The sequence below is a fragment of the Salvelinus alpinus genome, chromosome 19 (assembly GCF_045679555.1).
Source record: "Salvelinus alpinus chromosome 19, SLU_Salpinus.1, whole genome shotgun sequence".
NCBI lineage: Eukaryota > Metazoa > Chordata > Actinopteri > Salmoniformes > Salmonidae > Salvelinus > Salvelinus alpinus.
Genome location: NC_092104.1, coordinates 31,938,076 through 31,960,414, shown reverse-complemented (window position 1 = coordinate 31,960,414; position 22,339 = coordinate 31,938,076). Strand labels below are relative to the sequence as shown.

General features: G+C 43.2%; 3 protein-coding genes across 5 annotated transcripts in view; 1 reads left to right on the top strand and 2 right to left on the bottom strand.

Annotated features, from left to right (window-relative positions):
• LOC139545360 (membrane-associated phosphatidylinositol transfer protein 2-like) overlaps window positions 1-11,462 on the top strand; it is a 107,226-nt gene extending 95,764 nt beyond the window's left edge. For all 3 annotated transcript variants that reach the window (XM_071353059.1, XM_071353057.1, XM_071353058.1), the window contains 8 exons: window positions 1,903-2,051; window positions 2,161-2,277; window positions 2,385-2,501; window positions 3,011-3,159; window positions 3,384-3,533; window positions 3,656-3,836; window positions 4,067-4,195; window positions 4,305-11,462. In XM_071353059.1, coding sequence (XP_071209160.1) covers window positions 1,903-2,051; window positions 2,161-2,277; window positions 2,385-2,501; window positions 3,011-3,159; window positions 3,384-3,533; window positions 3,656-3,836; window positions 4,067-4,195; window positions 4,305-4,724 — 1,412 coding nt within the window. In that variant the 3' untranslated portion in view covers window positions 4,725-11,462. The remainder of the gene's footprint in view (window positions 1-1,902; window positions 2,052-2,160; window positions 2,278-2,384; window positions 2,502-3,010; window positions 3,160-3,383; window positions 3,534-3,655; window positions 3,837-4,066; window positions 4,196-4,304) is intronic.
• A 327-nt stretch (window positions 11,463-11,789) lies between these two features.
• arl6ip4 (ADP-ribosylation factor-like 6 interacting protein 4) lies at window positions 11,790-13,787 on the bottom strand. Its single transcript, XM_071353062.1, has 5 exons — window positions 13,389-13,787; window positions 12,876-13,220; window positions 12,620-12,737; window positions 12,435-12,504; window positions 11,790-12,320 (listed from the first exon to the last, which is right to left on the bottom strand). The coding sequence occupies exons 1-5, from the start codon at window positions 13,576-13,578 to the stop codon at window positions 12,264-12,266; spliced, it is 780 nt and encodes a 259-aa protein (XP_071209163.1). The 5' UTR covers window positions 13,579-13,787; the 3' UTR covers window positions 11,790-12,263.
• Window positions 13,788-14,116: 329 nt separating this feature from the next.
• On the bottom strand, window positions 14,117-22,141 carry mthfd2 (methylenetetrahydrofolate dehydrogenase (NADP+ dependent) 2, methenyltetrahydrofolate cyclohydrolase). Its single transcript, XM_071353061.1, has 8 exons — window positions 21,887-22,141; window positions 19,773-19,957; window positions 19,431-19,553; window positions 19,020-19,172; window positions 18,801-18,908; window positions 18,498-18,590; window positions 15,517-15,642; window positions 14,117-15,383 (listed from the first exon to the last, which is right to left on the bottom strand). The coding sequence occupies exons 1-8, from the start codon at window positions 21,964-21,966 to the stop codon at window positions 15,235-15,237; spliced, it is 1,017 nt and encodes a 338-aa protein (XP_071209162.1). The 5' UTR covers window positions 21,967-22,141; the 3' UTR covers window positions 14,117-15,234.
• Window positions 22,142-22,339: the final 198 nt, after the last annotated feature.

The following is a 22,339-nucleotide window of genomic DNA, read 5'->3' as shown; positions in this document are numbered from 1 at the left end:
TGTCACTGTGTGTTCGTCCTACTCTGAGCCATTGTTTGAATGTAAATGCAAAGGAGGAGTAATGCATTTATTTAATGTGTTTGCAATGCATGTAAAAAGACCCTGTTTCACTGAGTCATTCCTGCATCGTTCGCACCTTGTCACACTGTCTACCCAGATGCCCAAGCTTCTTTTGTGTTTGATGTAAAGAAGAATGTCTCCCAAAGTCTGGCTTTCCCTTGTAATCTCTGTCTGAAGTGGATATGTCCTAAATAAGGACCAATAACACAGCTTTCAAACATTTACTAACGTTCTACTCAGTTGGGAAGTTGTAATAGTGCGTTGATGAGGTCATTTCCAGTCTTTGAAAGAATTGCTCATTGCCGTGGAATGCTTTTGTCGCTGTTCAGAAATGCAACAAAACAGAATATACACACACAAAATAAGTATGAAAATGGGTTTTGTCAAAAGATAATTCTAACCTTCCTTTTTCAGTTTATATGAAGACCAGTCGGACACTTAATTGATTACTTTATTTTGAAGCCAGTTTCAGGTTGTGAATGCAGCTTGTAGCAGAAGTACTTTACACATGTTTGCAAACTGGAATTAACTGCACTATAAGGAACTGTACTCAACAGTATGAAAACAATTCCTTTTGACATTATCCATCATTCATTTTCACGTGGTTTTTCTTTTTGTTTTGTTTCCCATAGCACAAGCATGCCAAATTAACCAAACCAAAAACTCTCTTTGGGACAAAGCCTTTTGTCCCAAATCGCCCTGACATCACAAACCAAATTCTCCCTGAGAAGCCCCCTCAAGTCCTCTAGAAAAGAAAGGAGTGACCCAGTCCCAGGAACTACCAATACAGATCCAGGAAATGGGCCACAACTAGACCTAGAGACCCAGAAGCCAACGGAGGTGTGAGCCCCTGTGGCTCTGGTCAGTTAGAGAGACATATGTCAGCTGGCCTGGAGTATGCCATATATGACCTGGTCTCCCTGGACTCTCAGGCAGAAGTGGATCAGGGTATTATTTTAAAACACTGGATCCTATCAACTATGTACCAAATCCAGGTTCAGCCTACTACTGACTTCTCTTATGGGAAATCTTAATATATTGGACAATCAATCTCTTTTTAACATTATTCTTGTCTACCAGAAATTTTTCTCAGCTTTTCTCGGTTTATTCCTTTCTGTTTCTATGACGATCCTTTTCCCTGGTGGACTATGTTTTTTGAATACAGCACAGTCCCATTAACTTCACAAACCAGACCGGTAAGAGAGACCCTCTACATACTGAGATGATATTGTGACTTTAAAAGTGTAACATAACCATCATCCAAATTATATAGCAGGAAGGCTACTTGCCCAACTTCCCAGTCTCTGCCTCATAGTTGACACCATTCAACATAGGCACGTTTGTGATCAGTCCACAAGAATAAATGGTTATTCAGATATTTGTGCCCTAGCCTGTTCTGGAGGCAAACATTAATGCATCAGTGACAGTCCCAGTGTGAATCCACTCAGTGAAGTTTTATTTGGCAAAATCATTGAACCATCGTCCCTTTTCTTCATATTTAATACAAATAACTGCTGGTTTGTTGCTATTTACGTTGACTCGTGTCTTGAACCAACTTTAACAATGTAATTCTTGCATAATAATGGTTCTCTTCCTTATGTATATGTATTTCAACAGTAACAATCTTCAACTCCTGCCTTACTTCCATTTTAGCTAAGGAACTGATGTGGACGATCTGGGCTTTGATAGTGGTTTATGATTGAGTACAGCCTTCAATACAGCCAAACGGTTTATGGTTGAACTTTTCCAGGGGTGTGTATTGGGATGTTTTGCCCCTCTGCCTTACTCACAATGCAACCATGCTACCCCACCCCTACCCATGTACCCCCTCTCACCATGCAGTCGCAGCCCGTTGGTGGGGCACCAAGCGTGTGGACTTTGCCTTGTACTGCCCTGATGCCCTGACAGCCTTCCCCACAGTGGCACTACCGCACCTCTTTCATGCATCCTACTGGGAGTCCACTGATGTAGTGTCCTTCCTGCTGCGACAGGTGAGCTCACCCCACAATCTTCCATGGCCTGTGCTTCTGGCCCCCTTTAAAATGTACACTAGTGTGGCTATGGTGAGTATGTGTGGTGTCATCTATATGTTTATTTTAGGTTATGAGACATGAAAACTCCAGCATACTGGAGCTGGATGGTAAGGAGGTGTCAGAGTTCACTCCATCTAAACCCCGGGAGAAGTGGCTCAGGAAGAGAACCCACGTCAAGATCAGGGTACAGTCTGCTGCAGCTAGAACAGTGTTGACCACTTGAAGAGATTCACTCTTGCTAACACTGTAATTGTGTCTCAATCTATTCATGTGTGTGTATTTCTTTGACAGAATGTGACAGCCAATCATCGTGTAAATGATGCAGTGCTCACAGAAGGTGGGCTGCAGATCGTGACTGGCCGCTTCATGTACGGACCTCTGGACATGGTCACACTGACTGGGGAGAAGGTAGGCTCTCTCTCGCTCTCTCTCAGCAATCAGTATGATCATTTTCCATTACAACAATTTAAACAGTGGGTTTGTAACACACAAGGTCCTATATACAAATGTACTTAACTCTCCATCCACCTTATCCCTATGTACTTATCCCTCCATCCACCTTATCCCTATGTACTTATCCCTCCATCCACCTTATCCCTATGTACTTATCCCTCCATCCACCTTATCCCTATGTACTTATCCCTCCATCCATGAGTCTTATCTGTATTTGTTTTCAATTCAAAATACGCTACATGTATGTGTGCATCTTCAATGTGTTTGTGTTCAAAGTGGTTGTATATCTATCTCTATGTTGGTCCTTTGTAGCTCAGTTGGTAGAGCATGGCGCTTGTAACGCCAGGGTAGTGGGTTTGATTCCCGGGACCAGCCATATGTAAAATGTATGCACGCTTGACTGTAAGTCGCTTTGGATAGAAGTGTCTGCTAAATGGCATATACAGTATATATTATATTTACAGGTGGACATCCACATCATGACCCAGCCCCCATCTGGAGACTGGGTGTACTTTGACACGGAGCTGACCAACAGCAGTGGCCGTGTGTCCTTCATCATCCCAGAGAGCAAACGGCTGGGGGTTGGCGTCTATCCGGTCAAACTGGTGGTCAGGTGAGACTGGCATCTATGGCATGCTCTTCTATGGTCTCTTTCAGCCAATCCAGTCCTGAGGCTTCAGAAATGGTGCCCTTTGTTTTTGGAGGGTTTTAGGTGACTCTGTCAAAAAACACTTACATCTATTTTTTTATTCTGTTCCTCTGCCTCTTTATTTCTTTCCAATTGTCTCTGTCTCTTCTCCTCTATCTTCCAATTGTTTTGTGTCCTATCACCGAAAGGGGGGATCACACATTTGCAGACAGCTACCTGACAGTGCTTCCCCATGGGACAGAGTTTGTTGTGTTCAGTATAGACGGCTCATTCGCTGCCAGCGTGTCCATCATGGGGAGCGATCCCAAAGTTCGAGCCGGAGCAGTCGATGTGGTCAGGTAACATGCACCTGGCATCACCTGGGATTGGACAGTCATAAGCACCAAAATGATTTCTGTCTCTATAACCTGTTGTGTTGCACTCTCTCCACTCTTTCTTATACCTTTTGATTTCTTTCCAGGCACTGGCAGGACCTGGGCTATCTGATCGTCTATGTGACGGGGCGTCCAGACATGCAGAAGCAGAGAGTGGTGGCCTGGCTGTCTCAGCATAACTTCCCCCATGGCATCGTCTCCTTCTGTGATGGCCTGGTCCACGACCCACTCAGACACAAAGCCAACTTCCTCAAGTCACTCATGGAGGTCAGGATGGCAGTGGGGGTTGGGTGGTAGGTTTGTTGAGGGAGTGGGTAACAGAGGCTGGGGGTAGGTTCAGGAGTAGGTGAGGGCTAAGTGGAATGGTGCAGAAGACAATGAAGGGAGAGGAGATGATTGAAGAGATGGTGCAGACAAAAAGATTAGGAGAGATTGTCAAGAAAATACGTTTTCTTGGTCCGAATTTATCGATGACACTTGATTCGCTGGTTCCACAGGCTCACATGAAGATCTTTGCTTGTTACGGTTCTACCAAAGACATCGCGGTCTACACCTCCATCGGCCTCTCTCCCTCCCAGATCTACATCATTGGCCGATCCTCCAAGAAGATGCAAGCTCAGTGCCAGGTACGATATACATGCACTGACTTTTTAATTTAGTCCTGGTCCTCTAGTTTACCATATGCAGCACTTCATTACATTATATGACTGTCTCTTTCCCTGCCTGTCCCAACAGTTCATTACAGAGGGCTATGCGACCCACCTCTCTCAGCTGGAGTACAACCAGCGCTCCCGGCCAGCAAAGACTAGCAGTGCCCGCATGGTCCTACGGAAAGGCAGCTTTGGTCTGGGTGCAAACAACGACTTCCTACGGAAGCGGAACCACCTGCTGCGCACCATCTCCGCCCAGCCGGCCTCCAGCTTGCCCAGCGGCAGCGGCCACAGTAGACCAGAGCGCACACAGAGCCAGTCAGACAGCCACAGCCAGCATGGCCCTGGACCAGCCCAGCGCAGCATGAGCATTACAGCAGGCTGCTGGGGCCGCAGTGGCAGCACCAAGCTGGAGCCTGGGGTGTTTCAGCCTGGGGTGAAATTGAGCAAGGACAAAGGTGATGAGGAAAGGGAAAAACTGCAGAAAGAGAAATTCAAGAAATGAAGATTGAGATGACCAGAGAATAATTTAAAGACAGGGGAGAGTGAGATGCTAGTCGTAGGCTTTCAAAGCTCTAAATACAGAGACAGGAAGAAGAATGAGAGAATATATGCGGTAAACAGGTCAATGGAAAAAAAGCTGATCTAACAAAGTGGATATTCGGCAAATCCATCAGGATTTATGTATTCTAGCAGGCCCACAATGTGGTTACTAAAATCCGATTTGGATATATTTGGCTGTTTTCGCTGCATAATATATAAATATCTGATAAATGCTAACTCCGGCAGATTTGTTTCACCAATATACCACGGCTAAGGGCTGTGTCCAGGCACTCCGCGTTGCGTCATGCAAAGGACAGCCCTTAGCCATGGTATATTGGCCATATACAGTTGACGTCGGAAGTTTACATACACCTTAGCCAAATACATTTAAACTCAGTTTTTCACAATTCCTGACATTTAATCCTAGTAAAAATTCCCTGTCTTATGTCAGTCAGGATCACCACTTTATTTTAAGAATGGGAAATGTCAGAATAATAGTAGAGAGAATTATTTATTTCAGCTTTTATTTCTCTCATCACATTCCCAGTGGGTCAGAAGTTTACATTCACTCAATTAGTATTTGGTAGCATTGCCTTTAAATTGTTTAACTTGGGTCAAACGTTTCGGGTAGCCTTCCACAAGCTTCCCACAATAAGATGGGTGAATTTTGGCCCATTCCTCCTGACAGAGCTGGTGTAACTGAGTCAGGTTTGTAGGCCTCCTTGCTCGCACATGCTTTTTCAGTTCTGCCCACAAATTGTCTATAGGATTGAGGTCAGGGCTTTGTGATGGCCACTCCAATACCTTGACTTTGTTGTCCTTAAGGCATTTTGCCACAACTTTGGAAGTATGCTTGGGGTCATTGTCCATTTGGAAGACCCATTTGCGACCAAGTTTTAGCTTCCTGACTGATGTCTTGAAATGTTGCTTCAATATATCCACATAATTTCCCTCCCTCATGATGCCATCTATTTCGTGAAGTGCACCAGTCCCTCCTGCAGCAAAGCACCCCCACAACATGATGCTGCCACCCCTGTGCTTCACGGTTGGGATGGTGTTCTTCGGCTTGCAGGCCTCCCCCTTTTTCCTCCAAACATAACAATGGTCAAACAGTACTATTTTTGTTTCATCAAACCAGAGGACATTTCTCCAAAAAGTACGATCTTTCTCCCCGTGTGCAGTTGTAAACCATAGTCTGTTTTTTTAAATGGCGGTTTTGGAGCAGTGGCTTCTTCCTTGCTGAGCGGCCTTTCAGGTTATGTCGATATAGGACTCGTTTTACTGTGGATATAGATACTTTTGTACCTGTTTCCTCCAGCATATTCACAAGGTCCTTTGCGGTTGTTCTGGGATTGATTTGCACTTTTCACACCAAAGTACATTCATCTCTAGGAGACAGAACGCGTCTCCTTCCTGAGCGGTACGACGGCTGCGAGGTCCCATGGTGTTTATACTTGCGTACTATTGTTTGTACAGATGAACGTGGTACCTTCAGGAGTTTGGAAATTGCTCCCAAGGATGAACCAGACTTGTGGAGGTCTACACTATTTTTCTGAGGTCTTGGCTGATTTCTTTAGATTTTCCCATGATGTCAAGCAGAGGCACTGAGTTTGAGGGTAGGCCTTGAAATACATCCACAGGTACACCTCCAATTGACTCAAATTATGTCAATTAGCCTATCAGAAGCTTCTAAAGCCATGACATCATTTTCTGGAATTTTCCAAGCTGTTTAAAGGCACAGTCAACTTATGTATGAGTTATAGTGTATAGTGTATGTAGTAGTGTATGTATAGTGTATGTAAACTTCTGACCCACTGGAATTGATACAGTGAATTATAAGTGAAATAATCTGTCTGTAAACAATTGTTGTAAAAATTACTTGTGTCATGCACAAAGTAGATGTCCTAACCGACTTGCCAAAACTATAGTTTGTTAACAAGAAATTTGTGGAGTGGTTGAAAAACAAGTTTTTTATGACTACAACCTAAATGTATGTAAAACTCCGACTTCAACTGTACCACATCCCCCCGGGCCTTATTGCTTAATTTTACCCCAACATTGTGTGAAATACATGTATAAACAATAGCATAAATGTAGGTTAATTTTGATGGGCAATAATGAGGAGATTGGGAAGGGGGGGTTGTGTGCGTGGTGTTTCCAATGTTTTGGTCAAATTCCATTGATCTCTTTACCACATCTATACAGCATTGAAAACCTTTGGTGCTACGAACCAGTCTTTATTAAAGCAAGACCATCAATATACCTGAATCAACAAAAACAACAACAGGTAGAGGCAATGTCTCTTTTTTCTTTGGACATTGATACAATGGAGAAAAGCCTTTTAAGAAGCATCTTATTTAAGCAAGGAACATGCATGCACAATACACAAACAAACCTCTGGCCAACAATAGGAGGAGACTCCTAAAGAAAGAGACTTGGACTGTTTCCGAGTTGCATATTGTTCTATTTTTTATTTATCATATTCATCATATATGTCTTTAATACCATATCGATATACACAGTGTGTCTCCTGGACTCCAGCGTCCTCATGCTGCCGGTTTGGTTTAACTCCTGATAGATCCATGTCCCCCATCTCCCACCCTGGGTTATGCAGGTGGGTTGTATCCTCCCTGCACCATGACACAGTCTACAGTCTCCAGAACCACACACATACAGCCAAAATAGAATTATAGCAGTGCTTCAGCAGCTGCAATACTCTTAAGTCTGTATACCAATTGCACTTTGATTACAGTTGAGACCCCAATCATTGTCTGTTTTATCATACAGAACATGTTACATTATAGTCCACTGTAATCATAGCCTATACAACAAAGTATATTTATGTATATCACTTGCAGGGCAAACTTGTATCAATGTAAGGTGATGTGCCAAAGTAGGCAGTATGCTCAATTTACTACTACATGTGAAGGGAGAAGCTGAATGGAAGATGTCTGTTGAGACAGACTGAAACTGCTCTGTGGACCTTGTTTGGGTTGATTGATTGTATAGTTGAAGATAACCGAGGCTTGTATATAATATTGTATGTAGAGCTGAAGTCAGGCCTACCAAGGGGCAATTCTCTAGTATCCTCTTCACACTGAGGAGATACACATTCAGGATACACCTTTTCATTATTATTTAACAGGATACATAGATATAAATGTATATATTCATTTTTTTGTGAACACAAAAACAATTGTTTTAGTTCTTCTAACTACATAGTGTTTCATTTTTTATGTTCGTATCTCATGCAATCATCCGCAGCAGCCAATACACAGCAGGGGTATTTGCCTTGCATAGTATTGCATTTCTACTACATCAACTGATCATGCAAATGGCAGGACTTGTGCTAATGTATCTGCTATCTTAATGTGTCATATGTTTATTATGATATACACTACATGACCAAATGTATGTTGACACCTGCTCGTCGAACATCTCATTCCAAAATCGTCGGCAGTGATATGGACTTGGTCCCTCCTTTGCTGCTATAACAGCCTCCATTCTTCTGGGAAGGCTTCCCACTTAAATGTTGGAACATTGCGTCCATTCAGCCACAAGAGCATTAGTGAGGTCGGGCACTGATGTTGGGCGATTAGGCCTGGCTCGCAGTCGGCGTTCCAATTCATCCCAAAGGTGTTCAATGGGGTTGAGTTCAGGGCTCTGTGCAGGCCAGTCAATTTCTTCCACACCGATCTCGACAAACCATTTCTATATGGACCTTGCTTTGTGCACGGGGGGCATTGTCATGCTGAAACAGGAAAGGGCCTTCCCTAAACTGTTGCCACGAAGTTGGAAGCACAATCGTCTAGAATGTCATTGTATGCTGTAGCGTTAAGATTTCCCTTCACTGGAACTAAGGGGCTGATCCCAAACCATGAAAAACAGCCCCAGACCATTATTACTCCTCCACCAAACTTTACAGTTGGCACTATGCATTTGGGCAGGTAGCGTTGTCCTGGCATCCGCCAAACCCAGATTCATCCGTCTGACTGCCAGATAGTGAAGCGTGATTCATCACTCGAGTACGTGTTGCCAAAGCTCCAGAGTCCAATGGCGGTGAGCTTTACACCACACCAGCCGACTCTTGGCATTGTGCATGGTGATTTTAGGCTTATGTGTGGCTGCTCGGCCATGGAAACCTATTTCATGAAGCTCCCGACGAACAGTTCTTGTCCTGACGTTGGTAGTGAGTGTTGCAATCGAGGACAGACGATTTTTACACTCTACACGCTTCAGCACTCGGCGGCCCCGTTCTGTGAGCTTGTGTGGCCTACCACTTCGCGGCTGAGCCGTTGTTGCTCCTTGACGTTTCCCCTTCACAATAACAGCACTTACAGTTGACGGAGCAGCTCTAGCAGGGCAGGAATTTGACGAACTGACTTGTGTTAAAGTTTTGTCTATGGAGATTGCATGGCTGTTTACTCAATTTTTTACACCTGTCAGCAATGGGTATGGCTGAAATAGCCGAATCCACTAATTTGAAGGGGTGTCCGCATACTTTTGTATATATAGTGTATTTTGAAAGTCAATCACTTCCTGAGCTGTAAATGAGGCATTCATTGTTATTGAGCACGTAGACAATACTATTTAGGTTCAGTTGGGAGTTATTTGTTGAAGCCTCCGATGAAAAGTCTGTAGATATTTGTAAAAATATGCTTTGGAAAGAAGGAACATACAGTAGTTAGTGATTAATCTTAGGTTTATTCATGCAAATGATGTTTACCTCTTCCCTGTTTCAAAACTGTGTAGAACTATGACTGTAATGGACCACGGAGTACTGAAATGTTAGTGAGAAGGTGCAATATTACCCACAATCATGCCACAGCAGCAGATCCACCATATAGAAAGAATGCCACAATGCATTGACAATCAGTTAAGCAGGCACATTCAGCAGCAGAGACAGAACCTCGTGCTAACACACTCACAAAATGTCTAGGTGCCCTGTGATGAGACATACGGGTAGAAACATTTTCAAAGCACATGATGATCATAGCAAATTGTTTAGACAGATGGGATCTTGGTTGAACGGTCATTACATTTCTGGCGTGATCCAGGGACAGCAAGGAAGACAGTGTGAGGGGTGTATGGGGAGGGAGGACCATCATGGTGAAGTGGTGTCCTTGCAATCCATACAGATTGCTCTGGTAGGGAATGAATGAGGCATCAGACTGTCTATAGCCCTGTTTATACCTGGTACTAACATGTGCCCCAAGTCCTGATCTGGTCCACATTCTGATTGTGCCGACATTTTCAGATGGGTGTAGATTATTAAAAGACACATTGTGATCAGATCTTCCTGACCCCCTCCGGAGGTAGTAAGGCACACACTGTGTCTGGATATCAATCAAGTGAAAGCAGATATGGATGGTCAAACCATTTAAATCATTATACCAGCCTCTAAAATCATTGACAGGTAGCACAATTGACTTATGGCATCAGTAATTAAATGTAAAGAAACATTTAATTCGTATTATTTTGAAAGAATATCTCTCAAATACTTTGCATACAGGGAGGCATCAGCTAATCTGGTCACAATACGGACACTAGAGCTGGGCGATATGGACAAAAATCTATATTACGAAAGATTGACTAAATTATCACGATAAATTGAATGATACGTTGAATGAAATGTATAAGCACCAGTAATTATTTTACCCTTTCAACTACCCCTACAACTTTGAATGTTATCAATTGTCCCATTAGCAATATTAGCAGACAGGCCTATTTCATTACAACTTCACATTCCTCTAGTAAAGGCTATCGTTATCAGTAAAATGTTCTCGATAAACTGAAAATTATAAAAACCGACCATTTATCGTCCCAGCTCTAGTAGGCACGACTAACCTTAAGAGTGATTGGATCACACAACTCACATGTTAGAGCAAGGTTTAAATGAGGCTATTGTGAACCCAATGTTCTAGAATCTTTGCTTTACCACCAATCCATGTCATACATATAATATGAGATCATGCTATTCCTGTCCATTGCCCTACTATAGGCATATTTCAGGGTGACCCAGAAAGCATCGCCCCAAATACACATGAACATGCAACAGGCATGGTAAAGGATGCAGTCAGTTGAGCTGGAAGGGCTTGTGTTGTGAAGCAATGCCGTTGTAACTGATACTTTGGGCTACGAGTCACTGTTCATATGATATGCTTTTGACCTTTTTTTAAAAGTGGCACATAACTATGGGCAACCCATATGGATTTCTCTGTGCATCCTAACAGTGAAATTGGAGAAGACTGGTTAGCACATCCAGCTAAAATAAAACATACACCACAATTATTACATGGCTGATCTTTAAAGCATCGTCCTGCTCCAGAGATACTGTATCAGTCAACTGGACATTGACACCCCAAGAATGTAAAGATAGACTTGTCCAATCATCAGTTAAACTCAGACACATCTGGACAAAGACATTCCCCATAGTTCTGCTACTGGCAGATGCAGATATTACCAGAGGCCTTAGAGTACATTTCCTTTTTTGCCTTAAATTTTCTGTTTCAATGATCTGACTCATGCCTCCATGGAATAATCCTCCAATAGAATTTGCTGTACGGTCACTGAAAGGGGCCATTATTTCCCAATGAGACTTTGGTATGACTTGTGGTTGGTTGGTTTCATCCCCAGGGAAATAGTATAAATGTACATAGGAATATATTAAATAAAACTACTTGAACTCTGCGCTGAAAAACAGGTTTCATCTCACACTCTTTTTGAAATGGCAATGCTGACAATTTGATCACATCAAAACCCTGGATGTAAAAATGTCCCAATACCTTGGCTTTGTTAAAGCTTGGTATATACAGTATCAATATACTTTGTGTTCCTCCAAAGTTTGACAGTTTTATTTACCAATTCCCTGTGTTTACATATACAGTGTATAAAAAGTAAGTATGAAGAACAGAAATTAAATGGGTGGTTTCTTGTCTCTAAATTATTTTAATGGCGGGTGTAAGATTAGGTTTTAAATCTGTAACTGAAATAGTAAATACCCGATGCACACAGCAATGGTCAAGGATAATTATCGAAGAAAAATACTTTATTACATGGTAAAAAAGTAAATAGCATTACACAGTTGACTGTTTTTGGGGTCAGTTTGAATGCATGTTTAATTGAATTGAATATTAAACTGACAGTTGGCCATCATGGCCATTCTGAATTTCTGATACATTCAGAGAAATTCCAAAGTGAATTGTGATATAAGGATGCTGGTCAACTAAAATACAAATTTAATTTGATTACATTTAATTTGAGCAATTAAACAAAAAATGTGGCCAAACATGATGTATATGATTGAGTCACACTCGCAGTACAGTACAATCATAGATAGGCACAGAAAGGGTTGATTTTCATTTTGGAGACATGTAGGGATCCTGTCATGTAAAAATGAGGCACAGCACAACTAACTGGAGACCTATTCTTCTGTCCTATCTATACAGAATAGTATAGATGTCTCCTTCCTACCGTAGCCTTTACATTAGGGGGAGACCCTCTACCTGTTCAGTCCTAGTTTCTTCTGAAAGGAGTTTCCGTCTCCCTTTGTGGCTTGCTGTAACAAGAGAGGAGGGCAAGTGTTAGGTAGACATTTTTATAGGTAGAGGACAATGCTTTAACCCCCTAAAAGCACACATAGCTGCATGGTCTTTGATGGTTTTCCATTTACCTTGTTGATGTCTTTGTGTCTCTCTTTACTGACAATCTCCTCAATGATCTCTCCCTCTCCCCTTATCAGCCTGAAAAACAAAAACAGAGGGAATAAAAACCAGCACACACCCATATAGGAATAGAGATTGAAACTACCAAACCATAGATGCCATGGGGACACTGTTGTATATAGCGTTGGTGTACCTGGTGCGTCCACTCTCAGGGTCTACCACCCTGCGGATGACACTCTGTTTGGCCTCATACTCCTCCTTTGTTAAGGGTCTCTTGGTGGATAGCCTGGCTTTCTGCTCATCTGTCATTGCTACAGAATGGACAAAAACAAAACATCCATCCATCTGCTCAGCTTTATATCTGGTTTCATCTTCCATTCTTTGTTTAGCTAGTTAACAAATAAACATTAGCTATTGATGACATATAACAAAATATGAGACCAACATACCTGGTCCATGATCTTCTGTGCAATCATCACTCTGCCACAACTCCAGGAAGGGCTGGGGGGTGCTGCCTACAGGCTGAGGGGGGGCGGGAGGGGGCATCAAATCTACAAGCAGGGATGCTCTTCTTTCTTCCAATTTCTTTATCTTCTTCTTTTTCTTCTTCTCCAATTTCATCTCTTTCTTCAACTTTCTTTTCTTCTTCTTTAACTTCTTCTTGAATTTTCTCCTTTTCCTTTCCTTCTTCTTGGACTTTTCATCACTTGATGAGGAGGATGAGGAGGATGAAGAAGAGCTTGACGATGAAGATGAGGAACTTATTTTTTTCATGTTTTTCTTCCCTTTCCGATCTGAAGCAGACAAATGTATACATTGTAAAATTGATAGACATACAAAGATATTTCATTATCTTATTCTGACATTAGATATCTGTATGTGAGGATGTGAAGTGCTACACATACGTGTGTAACGTTAGCTATCTACTACTACGTGTGATTTAATAATTGAGTCAAGAAAACCTTGGCTCTTGCTGAGGGAACGTGAGGCTTTCTTTGAAGGGGTCGGACTCGCACTGCTGCTGGACGATGAGGAAGATGAAGATGAGGAATGTCTTCGCTTTTTCTTCTTGGACAATTTTTTCTCTCCGACTTGTCTGCTCGTGCTCTTGGTCTTATCCGCGGAACTGTCGCGCGATCTACTGCGCTCCATAGTCGAAAATGTACGCTGTGTATGCTAGGGCAATCAATTCATCGTATTCCTTTAAAACTTTACTGAAGATTCTGTAAATCAATTTAGAAATACTTTGCTAACTACAGCTGAAAGAAAGTGGCGACAAAAGATGTCCACCCCCGATAAATAGGTTGTGCAGCTGTTTTTATTCCCCCGTGCATTTCCGGATCGTTAGGAAGTGTGTCCGCTTCACATTGCTGTCCTCTTGCACACTGATCATATACTTTCATGGGCCGCCTATCATATTGGCAATTAATTACTTGAATAAACATTATTTTATGAGACTGATATAAAATCAAGATGTATATCATACTCAAAACTATGTATCACCTCTGAGGGTTGAAGTAGAGGGTTAAATGTATTGCATTGTGATATTTTGTATCATTCCTATACAAATGTAACTAGAGTAACCTAATCTTTACAATGGAAATTATATATCATAGTAAGATTGATGTGTCTGTTGCAGAGCTATGCTATAAACACCTGTTCATCCAAATAAACAAACATGAAGACCATCCATTTGCAATAACATTTTATTTCAAAATAATTTTTACAAAGGCATTTTTGAAAACAAATGTAAATGTTATGGTGTTTAACAGACTTGATTGTTGCTGACATTTCATAACTAGCACTTAACCCTCTTAGCTCACAGTGCTTGTGTGACCTAAAGCAGGAATGGCCTTTTATTTATTTTCTACTTACTGTTGCGAGTTAGAATAGTAAAATGCACATTGTATGACTTGGACTAAAATAGGTGCCGGTTCATTTTGGGTGCCGGTACTGTTTATATTTAGGAGCAGGAGCTCCACAATAGTTTTGAGCTAATATTCTAAGAGGAACAGGAGCTTAAGCAGTAGAACATTTAAGGTGTCAGTGCTCAGCTCTGGTGAGCTCCTGCCCAAGTCAAGCACTGAGAATACACAAGGTACATTTTGAAATTTGGTTGTGCATCAGCAGTTCCCTTATGTCAGTAACTGATAGTCAGTGAAGTTATCCCATGTCATCTAAAATTGATTAGATAGCAAGCCATTAAACAAACTTAAGCAATCTAAACTTATCATCTTGGTGGTGGTTGGATGTGGGTACGCAGACTCGCAATCAAATGCGGCCCCTCGTGATGAGCAGATTTATTTGTGGCCCCCACCCCCATCAAAGTTGCCCATCCCTGATCTAAAGGGTATTGTAGAGATGGGAGATAGACAAAACTGCCCATAGAATAAGGATGTTATAATTCATTTAATAGTATATCTATGTAACGGTCTATTTTTTGCTAATTGAAATTGACTGGTTCCCCTTGCAATTTTGTATGCTTTTGACATATTTGATAAATGAATGCATTGAAATAAATAAACACACGGGTAGTTCAAATTCACATAAAACCAAAAGGTCTCATAAAAAGGACATGAGAAAAAATAAGTCTAGCAAAAAATAAATATGTAGTAGCTGCATGGGTGAGTTGTAACATTCTGAAATGGCGGGTAGAGGTTATGTAAGTGTAAGGTACCAGCAACCTTAAAGCTATCACATTTCCATCCATGTCTGTGTGCAAGGGAGTTTGCTGAGTTGCTCAGAGTTAAAAGGGGAGGGGTGGCGGGGATGGAATGTGTCACTGTTGACAGGGTTAGGCATGGCCTGTTATGAAGAGGCTACCATGCGGATCCTCTCAGAGGGAGTCAGCAGGAGGTTCTTAGCTGCCTTGATGGTGTTCTTCATAAGCATGGCCACTGTCATGGGTCCTACTCCTCCAGGCACTGGGGTAATGAAGCTAGCCTTTTGCCTCACACCTACAAAAGGAGAGATAAAGGAACAGGAGAAAAGGGTGAGAAAATGTAGCAGAGAAAATGTGTGCAAGAACACAGTACATCTGAGGACCAATGCAAATTTAGACAAATTGCTGTCTAGATTAGAAACTTGTACCTTCAAAATCCACATCCCCTACAAGTCTGTCCTTGCCAGTCAGAGGGTCATGCACTCTGTTTATTCCAACATCAATGACAGCTGCTCCTTCTTTGATCATGTCTGCAGTGATGAGGTTTGGAATCCCTGAGATTAGGAGAGGATTTAGAGGGTAGTAAATGACCACACACATGGTTGTAACAGTAATTTCTTCTAATTTTATATATTTTTTTAAATAATAAAAAAAACGATATATTGTACACAATAATGACAATCAATTACAGGTCAATGTCTACATTTTGCTCCCAGCGTTGATCAAAGCCCAGAACGTTTATATTCTTGATCTGAATGAGTTCTATTTTGCACCTGCCTCTTTGCGAACGAGTGGAATCATGAACAGTGGTTTCTTCGTTATCCCCCGGATAAGCCCTTTTTAGCAGCACATTCAGGACTCTTTCAAATGGCTAACTCCACCCTCTCACGGCACAGGCCGAGGGCGAGGTGAAACGAACTACCCAAGCTTGCGAGATGCCGGACAAAAGGCCATTTTAAAACCATCCTGCGACTCCTGCCGTGTCTACAGACATCCTCCAAACAAACACAAACCGACTCCCGGAGAATGAGTGCACAACTGCTAAAGTCTCTTATAGATATGTCAGACAGGTGGCTATCTGCTGGCAGAGACGTCTATTGCAGTAACGTTGAAGGGCTCTGGCTAGAATTACTTAGCCTGCTAGAAGGATGAAGTAAGAAGCTAACGTTAAACGGAGCCTCCCTCAGCAGGAGCAAATAATACACTACTACTGTAAGTTCCCATAATAACTTTGCTTTACAGAGAGTAGGCTACTGAGAGAGATAGTGATGTGGCGCTCACTGGTGAGGCTGAGTTAGGCTGCAATGCATGCAGGAGGAAGCAGAGGAGACAGAGAGAGCGGAAGCAAGCAGAGAGAGGTTAGTACAGTCCTTGGCCAGCTCTCCTGCTATCTCTCTCAGAATGACCTTCTTGATCCAAATCAGTCAGGTTTCAAGACTAGTCATTCAACTGAGACTGCTCTTCTCTGTGTCACGGAGGCGCTCCGCACTGCTAAAGCTAACTCTCTCTCCTCTGCTCTCATCCTTCTAGACCTATCGGCTGCCTTTGATACTGTGAACCATCAGATCCTCCTCTCCACCCTCTCCGAGCTGGGCATCTCCGGCGCGGCCCACGCTTGGATTGCGTCCTACCTGACAGGTCGCTCCTACCAGGTGGCGTGGCGAGAATCTGTCTCCGCACCACGTGCTCTCACCACTGGTGTCCCCCAGGGCTCTGTTCTAGGCCCTCTCCTATTCTCGCTATACACCAAGTCACTTGGCTCTGTCATATCCTCACATGGTCTCTCCTATCATTGCTATGCAGACGACACACAATTAATCTTCTCCTTTCCCCCCTCTGATAACCAGGTGGTGAATCGCATCTCTGCATGTCTGGCAGACATATCAGTGTGGATGACGGATCACCACCTCAAGCTGAACCTCGGCAAGACGGAGCTGCTCTTCCTCCCGGGGAAGGACTGCCCGTTCCATGATCTCGCCATCACGGTTGACAACTCCATTGTGTCCTCCTCCCAGAGTGCTAAGAACCTTGGCGTGATCCTGGACAACACCCTGTCGTTCTCAACTAACATCAAGGCGGTGACCCGTTCCTGTAGGTTCATGCTCTACAACATTCGCAGAGTACGACCCTGCCTCACGCAGGAAGCGGCGCAGGTCCTAATCCAGGCACTTGTCATCTCCCGTCTGGATTACTGCAACTCGCTGTTGGCTGGGCTCCCTGCCTGTGCCATTAAACCCCTACAACTCATCCAGAACGCCGCAGCCCGTCTGGTGTTCAACTTTCCCAAGTTCTCTCACGTCACCCCGCTCCTCCGCTCTCTCCACTGGCTTCCAGTTGAAGCTCGCATCCGCTACAAGACCATGGTGCTTGCCTACGGAGCTGTGAGGGGAACGGCACCTCCGTACCTTCAGGCTCTGATCAGGCCCTACACCCAAACAAGGGCACTGCGTTCATCCACCTCTGGCCTGCTCGCCTCCCTACCTCTGAGGAAGTACAGTTCCCGCTCAGCCCAGTCAAAACTGTTCGCTGCTCTGGCACCCCAATGGTGGAACAAACTCCCTCACGACGCCAGGTCAGCGGAGTCAATCACCACCTTCCGGAGACACCTGAAACCCCACCTCTTTAAGGAATACCTAGGATAGGATAAAGTAATCCTTCTAACCCCCCCCCCCCTTAAAAGAGTTAGATGCACTATTGTAAAGTGGTTGTTCCACTGGATATCATAAGGTGAATGCACCAATTTGTAAGTCGCTCTGGATAAGAGCGTCTGCTAAATGACTTAAATGTAAATGTACAGTGGTTCCCAAATGTGGGGTCGGGCCCCATGTTGGGTCCGTTGAGAACCTGTACTAATCTTTTCAAACAAGTTTGGAACGTATAAAAAAACAAGATATGCTTCAATATGAACATCTTCCATATAGGCCTAAATTAAAATGCAATCAAAATGCAAACAATATAGTTTAAAAAAGTATATATATAAAATATGTGTGTTTCGTCGCTGATGCTACGCGTCAGTGTGAAACATTGCTCATATTTCCTCCCTTTCAGGAGTATAACATTACAATTGTATAGCTAATAGGCTATGTCTTTTTTTGTAGATCGACTGAGGTGGTGATAGTGGCTGTGGTCATTTGCTGCTCTCCAAATAGCATTTACATTTTGTTTAACTGTATAGAAAAGCAGTAAATGAGCGTCACCTTTCAAAGTCGGTTTACTAAGTACTCTCTGCCGGCAAACGCTACCTGTGTGTCCGTGCCTCAAGAGACCCACCCAGGACAAGCTACTCAAGAGATACAAAATAGCTCTATGAGCCAGCTAGTAGCTGGCTCATGATAAACTTACAAATAAGCGAGAGACAGGTAGTAGACAAGGTAACGATATATCTTCAATAGGAGGAGATGATCCATACCTGCAGCAGCAACAACGATGTCTGCAATTCTTGTGTGCTGACGGAGCTGTTCCTTTGGTGTGTAACGGTGAGAGATGGTGACTGTGGCATCACCTGCAGAATCAAAAAATAAGTAAATGCGAGGGCCATGATCCACATATTCCATTTTCAACTTCATAATTTCAGCTTTAAGTGAAACCTCAGTATTATCTCTATTACCCATTGTTTATCTACTTTTACATAATGAATCATAATTAATTAATAATAATTGAAATGATATAGCATACACCCTATCACTGTAGCCCCTAAGTCATCCAGACTCACCCCCAGGCCTCTCATGACGCCCATCTGAATGCAGCAACATGGCAATGGGCATGCCCACATTCTTGGAGCGTCCCGCCACCACAACATTCTTCCCAAGGGTAGGAATTCCTGGGAAACGGGAATGAACAGTCAGTGACAGAGTTGTCATTTTGCCCCCATAACAGTCTAATTCCATTCATATAACAGAGGGAGGTGAGAGCTGCCCTCCCACTACCTCACCTGTGCGTTTGATGATTTCCCAGACTCCCCAAGGAGTGGCGGGCAGCATGGTGGACTGGTCCAAGCACATGCGGCCCACATTGACCACGTGGAAGCCATCCACATCCTTGCCAGGGAACACAGCATTACAGACGCGCCGCTCGTCAATGTGTTCTGTGGGAAGACAGTGGGAATGATGTTTACAAGACAGTATGTAAATGGCTGTTCTACAGTAAATAGGCCAAAGGCCAAACCATTCAGGGATATGCAAGTATTAGCTATAAATATTAAAAACAATAGCTTCAAACGGTCATTCTTTCTTTGTCTACAAAAGGTTGTATAACTGTTTGCTCACCAAGAGCAATAACTCCCCTACCCAACTGCCCTTTCCAACACCATGCATCGTCTCCTCACCCTAAAGCCACTCCTTACCTGGCAGAGGCAGCTGCACCAGCAGGCCGTCCACCCTGTGGTCGGTGTTGAGTTTGTAGATCAGGTCCATGAGTTCCTCCTCAGAGATACAGGAGGGCTTCAGGATGGTCTCACTGCTGATACCTGCAGAGAAGAAAAAAAGAGGGAGGAATTATGAACCCATTCTATCCCAGATAAATATAAACAGTGACAGAGAGAGGGGCGGTGACCAGGAAGAAAGAGGGAATTGGAAAGCCACGTTCAACACTCATAGAATAGTTTCTTAGTCAAGTATGTCCAGTTGTGCAACAGAGTTCATCTCCAGCACAGGTAACATGTGTGTGTGTGTGTGTGTTTACATACCAACATCAGCTGCAGCTCGGGTCTTATTCAGGACGTAAGAGTGACTGGCTGCATGATCTCCTACAAGGACCACGCTCAGGTGGGGTCTCCGATTGCCAGTGGAGACCCACTGTTCAACATCGGCCCTGGCCTCCTCCCGGATCTGACGGGCCAACTTCCTGCCTGAGATGACCACTGCTTCCTGTCTGGAGAATCAAAGAGCAGTGAGGCAGATGTTAGAGGACAGAGGAACATGTAAACTGTCAGGAGAAGGTATACACTGGGGCTGGCACGTGATTTATAGTCCTGCAGACTAGTTGTCAATCCCAAAGTGAGTGTGTATGGCAGTCAGCCAGCAAGGAGTGCTGGTAGGCAACCATGTAGGGTTCCCCATAAGCTAGCGATGGCCAAGTACAGTCAAAACAAGTACAGGGCTCCTGGTGTTACCCATGCATGAGGAGTGTGGCAGCTAAAAATACCAATACATGAGTTACACTGTGAGCCATGCTATTAAATAAACTTCTTGGAACCCCTGGCCTTCAGGCCAAGTTGTTGGCCTCGTTGTGGAGTGCAGAGCGGAGCAGGTGAAGATGAAACCTGAGTGCTGCTCACATTTCATTTTCAATGTGTTAAACTAGATAGCATCCCTTATGTAAAAGCATGCACACAGAGGAGTAATACCAGAGGAGTAATGAGCCGTCCATAGTGATGTAACCATCCCTTGATTCTACCACGAGTAATTAAACAACCACAGAAACATTCAGCTCTTCAATGGGGCCACGATAGCAAGTCCTGGAGGAGACCCCAGCAGGGCATGACATTTGACAACACCCCCACTGCCCAGCTTCCAATGTGTACACAAAGCATGAACATAATGGGTTTTTTTTGGTCTCCATAGGAGGGCAACCTTGTTGTAAATGTGTTGAGTTTTCAGCAAACAGTTGACCACAGACCATGTTAATGATTAGTTAGTCTCTGACAGGATAAAGGACATAAGTTTTGCTACCTTTCCTCCCAGACTAGTTATCCTTCACACAGTGCCAGTACCATGATAGGGAAAGGACTGTCAGCAGACCCAAATAATCAATACTGTCAGCTCTGAACTAGAACCCTGAACTAGAACCCAAGCCATTTCATAATTACCAATCAGCAAGTCTGTGCCAGCTCTGTTCCCAAGTATGGGCTTTGTCCTGAGTGTGAAATGTAAATAGAACAAACAATGCAACTTGTTTGGTGTTATGGTTTTATAAAGTAGGCTTTGCTCATCCGAAGTGATGATAGGAAACTGTTCTGAAAAAAAACACTGTCCTATGTTGACCCTAACCTTCTACTCAATACAGTGCACCTTGAATGTGCACGCTCCAAATGAGACTCATCTGTGCTGGATTAAAAGTGGCTAAATCAGTTGTGATGTTAGTCATGTGCATAGTCACAGTGCATACACAGGCGGTTTGTGTTTCTAGATGTCTGGAACATTAATTATCTTAAGGAACGTGCTGCAGCAAGGCATGCCTCAAATTAAACATAGAATTAATCAAATACATTTAGGCAGACAGTAGAAGGGAAAAAAATTGTCTGCAAAAGCTAGGTTTATATATATATATATACATATATATAGTTGTTTAAACACATTTGATATGTAAAACTACAGTCTGAATACTGATGCTTTAGTTGGTTTGTGACCCCCATTGGTAACAACTGTCTGAATACTGATCACTTTAGTTGTTTGGTGACCCCCAATGGGAACTTGCCTGCCTTTATGCAAGTGCTCTGTGCGATTTCATCAGCCATGCAGCACTGCAATGATACCGGCATAACGTTAGGGGCGCATTACGACGATCATTGATTCAAGACCCCTCGTCGCTACAATGTATCGTTTAAAACGTTACATAATTGTCCTCAGTGCACAATCAGAAACGTTGTATCCACAGAGACTTTAAGATGCCGGGATACAGTGACACATAGAAAACAAACATAAAGGAAAGTGCCATAGACAAGCAGAAAAGTAATACCTGGTAGGTTACCTTCAAAAAAAAGAGGGCGCATTTTTCATATAGAAAGCAACCTATCATAGTCCACCAAGATAGATAAATAACAATAATCTATCTTAAGTATATAGGATTACTAATACATACCTTGATGCTGACATATGTAGACTACACACTTGATGCTGCGATTGCTGGCATAATTTTCTCAGAGCTCTCAGCGTTGCCATGTTTACTGATCTAGTAGATAGGCTAAGTAATCCAACAATGAGAAAGGGGGAGAGAGAAGTGAGGGAGATTGAAAGATGAAGCAAGCCGAGTCTGACAGACAGACCACCGTCTGTGAAAAAGATTGAGAAGACTCGAGATGTTTTAAAGGCTGAAGTCCCCCCGCCCGCATATTGTATATACGTCAGTTTCCAGGCAAAAGGGCCACACCTCTAAATGCAAAGCTGCCCAACCCGGTGGTGTAGTACTTTATTTTCCCTAACTCACTACCCTGGCGTATGTTCTGAAAAACTATCCTTGACTAGTTTGAGTTCACCACTGATAACAATAGAAAAGTAAAATCACATGTTTTATTGAAAATGCCCATTTGGTTTG